The sequence below is a fragment of the Cajanus cajan genome, chromosome 7 (assembly GCF_000230855.2).
Source record: "Cajanus cajan strain Asha chromosome 7, NIPB_CcT2T_4, whole genome shotgun sequence".
Classification (NCBI taxonomy): domain Eukaryota; kingdom Viridiplantae; phylum Streptophyta; class Magnoliopsida; order Fabales; family Fabaceae; genus Cajanus; species Cajanus cajan.
Genome location: NC_138523.1, coordinates 8030935 through 8034192, shown reverse-complemented (window position 1 = coordinate 8034192; position 3258 = coordinate 8030935). Strand labels below are relative to the sequence as shown.

The 3258-nt window shown below is 35.7% G+C and overlaps 1 protein-coding gene across 1 annotated transcript; it reads left to right on the top strand.

Moving 5' to 3' along the window:
• The first annotated feature begins 656 nt into the window (after positions 1 to 656).
• LOC145949721 (zeatin O-glucosyltransferase-like) lies at positions 657 to 2403 on the top strand. Its single transcript, XM_083060543.1, has one exon. It carries the CDS (start codon positions 739 to 741, stop codon positions 2122 to 2124), a length of 1386 nt encoding a protein of 461 aa, XP_082916669.1. The 5' UTR covers positions 657 to 738; the 3' UTR covers positions 2125 to 2403.
• The last annotated feature ends 855 nt before the right edge of the window (positions 2404 to 3258 follow it).

Below are 3258 nucleotides of genomic sequence, written 5' to 3'. Positions count from 1 at the left end.
TCAGCTGGTTCACTCGTCTCCCACCCAATTCAATAGATTCCTTCAACACATTGTCATCACAGTTCACTATCCAATTTGCGACCAGTCGCCCTCATAGTCTAACGTCTTTATCTCTGGTTAGTCTTAGACAGGACAAAAAGGAGTCTCTTCGGGCGTTTATGGATCGGTTCAACAAGGCTACTTTGGAAATCAGAGATCTCAACCCAGCTGTGGCCCTACATCATCTTACAACAGCTTTGAAACCAGGCTCATTCATCAACAGCATCTGTAAAAAGCCTCCTTCGGACAGCGGGTGTACTCTTTTCCTTGATCAGTCTTTTCTCCCCTTATAAAAAAGTGAAAAGGGGTTTTGGCCGACAAGGTTTTTAACGAGGCACCCAGTAATAAAATTTCATCCGTTCTTCCATTTTATTGTTAGTTTATCAATTCCTAACGGCTGAAAAATCTCGCAACAGGCTTCCCTCCCGAGTTGTTCTCGTACCGATGTATACATATAAGCACAATATTAAAAACTTTTATTCAAGAGATAGTAAACATGCACCAAATTTTTCACATTTAAAAGAGAGTACAATATAAACTTGATCATTATTAATCTATTGAAAGGACAGAGACTTAGTCAAATTAAAATATTAAAAATAAAAAATGATTAAATGAAATATTTAATTTAAAATTTAAATTATAAAATAATTTCTCACTATAAAATCCTTGCCTCGTAAGTAACAGATTATACTCCTTCCCATGGCTTCTAACGGGAAAAACCTTGTCCATGAAACCCAAGTGGTGGTTGTTATGATACCTTTCTCTGCACAAGGCCATCTCAACCAGCTTATGCACTTTGCACGTCAAATCTTGTTACACAACATACCAGTCCATTATGTTAGCACAGTCACACATATTCGTCAGGCCACACTTAGATACAACAATTCCACTTCAAACATTCATTTCCATGCCTTTCAAGTTCCACACTTTGTTTCCCCTCCTCCAAACCCAGAAGAAAATTACCCATCGCATCTACTTCCATCCTTTGAGGCCACCTCACATCTTCGTGAGCCTGTTAGGGAGCTTCTTCAGTCCCTCTCATCTCAAGCCAAAAGGGTCATAGTCATCCATGACTCTGTCATCGCCTCAGTGGCACAAGATGCCACAAACATGCCCAATGTTGAGAACTACACTTTTCACAGCACATGTGCCTTTACCACCTTCGTTTATTTCTGGGAGAAAATGGGAAGGCCTTCATTTGAAGGATTGCATGTCCCAGAAGGAAAACTTCCTTCTTTCGAAGGATGCTTCCCAACCCAATTCTTGGATTTCTTGATTGCACAAAGTGAATTTCTCAAATTCAGTGATGGAAACATCTTCAACACAAGCAGGGAAATTGACGGTGTTTACCTTGAGTTGATGAAGGGTGTGACTGGTGGCAAGAAAATTTGGGCACTGGGACCGTTCAACCCTTTAACCGTTGAGAAGAAGGGTTCAAAAGGAAGAAGGCACTCATGCATGGAGTGGCTTGATAAACAAGAGCCAAAGTCAGTCATATATGTGTCTTTTGGGACTACAACAACTTTGAAAGCGGAACAAATCGAACAGATTGCAACTGGGTTGGAACAAAGCAAGCAGAAGTTCATTTGGGTGCTTAGAGATGCTGACAAAGCAGACATCTTTGATGCAAATGAAGCAAAAAGGCATGATTTTTCAAATGGGTTTGAGGAGAGATTTGAAGGGATAGGGCTTGTTGTGAGGGATTGGGCACCCCAATTGGAAATTCTGAACCACCCTTCAACAGGGGGGTTTGTGAGTCATTGTGGATGGAACTCATGCTTAGAGAGCATAACCATGGGGGTGCCAATAGCAGCATGGCCTATGCACTCTGACCAGCCACAAAACTCAGTTTTCATGACACAGGTGCTCAAGGTTGGTTTAGTTGTGAAGGATTGGGCCAAGAGGGATGTGTTGGTTACTGCTTCGGTTGTTGAGAATGCTGTGAGAAGGTTGATGGAAACAAAGGAAGGTGATGAGATGCGAGAGAGAGCATTGAGGCTTAAAAATGCCATCCACAGGTCCATGGATGAAGGTGGAGCTTCTCGCATGGAAATGAAATCTTTCATTGCTCATATCACTAAGTAGTCTTATGGATTAATATTAGTTTGTGGTTCCTTTTTGAATAAGACAGAATTTGAATTCATGAATAAGTTAATGCGCAGAATAGGATTGGCATGAAAATATACACATTTCTGTTTCTTGGAACTTAATTTGGTTAAGTTTCTGAGAAAAATATGTATACTTAGCCTTTCCGCAAAGTTCTTATCTAGATATTTCAGAACAATCTTTGATATGAATAATTGTGTTACGTGCAAATCAAAGTTATGGATATATGTCATATATGCAATTATCTATAGTCTGTTCTATTAACCATTGCATTCTACTTTACTTCTAGATTAACTTTTCCTTCGAAGATAAATATCTTTAATTTATAACATTATATTGATTCAGGGATCTATGTTTATGTTAATGGAGATAAATATCTTTAATTTATAACAGTATATTAATGTTAGTGGAGGACTTGTCTCTACTAAAATTCTTTTCATTCTTTTTTATATAAAATATTAATTATTTTATAATATATATATATTATTAATTATATTTTAATTATTTTATTATATCTAATATAATAAAATATTGTCGTAATCAAAATCATGACGGAACGATACAAACATATTTTAATAGAGCCGCCACCAATATTTTATTTTAAAAGAAAAACATTGAAAAATCCTTTTAAAAATAATCTTTAAAATTAAAATTGGGTTTGGAAATCAATTATGTATAGGGAAAATATTAGTACCGTACAATACTTGTATAGAAATAGTACCTTTATTAATTGCACAAAATTATATAATTTTATAAATATTTATTTTACTCCTCAAAAATACTTTATTTGTATTTTTATTTAAAAAAATCATAAGGATTTGGGTTAACAAATGAATGATCAATAAACCTTGCAATAACATTAAAAATAGAATTGCTATTCAATTAATGTTATTGATATTTATTTGTTCGTTTCTGGAGTATCAGGATGGGATAGCTGGCCCCAAGATTTAATGGGGCTGTATACACAAGGCAGGATTCGAACCCCTAACCTTGCTTAAGCGTGGATTAACCCCTACCGCTGAACCACAAGCTTGGAGTTATTTTTATTTGTTGATATTACATTAAAATAAAAACTTTCATATTTGTACATTTTTATTTTATTTAAAAAAAAAC

Coding starts and splice junctions, on each gene's coding strand:
- LOC145949721 (XM_083060543.1), top strand. CDS start 739: ATGGCTTCTAACGGGAAAAACCTTGTCCATGAAACCCAAGTGGTGGTT.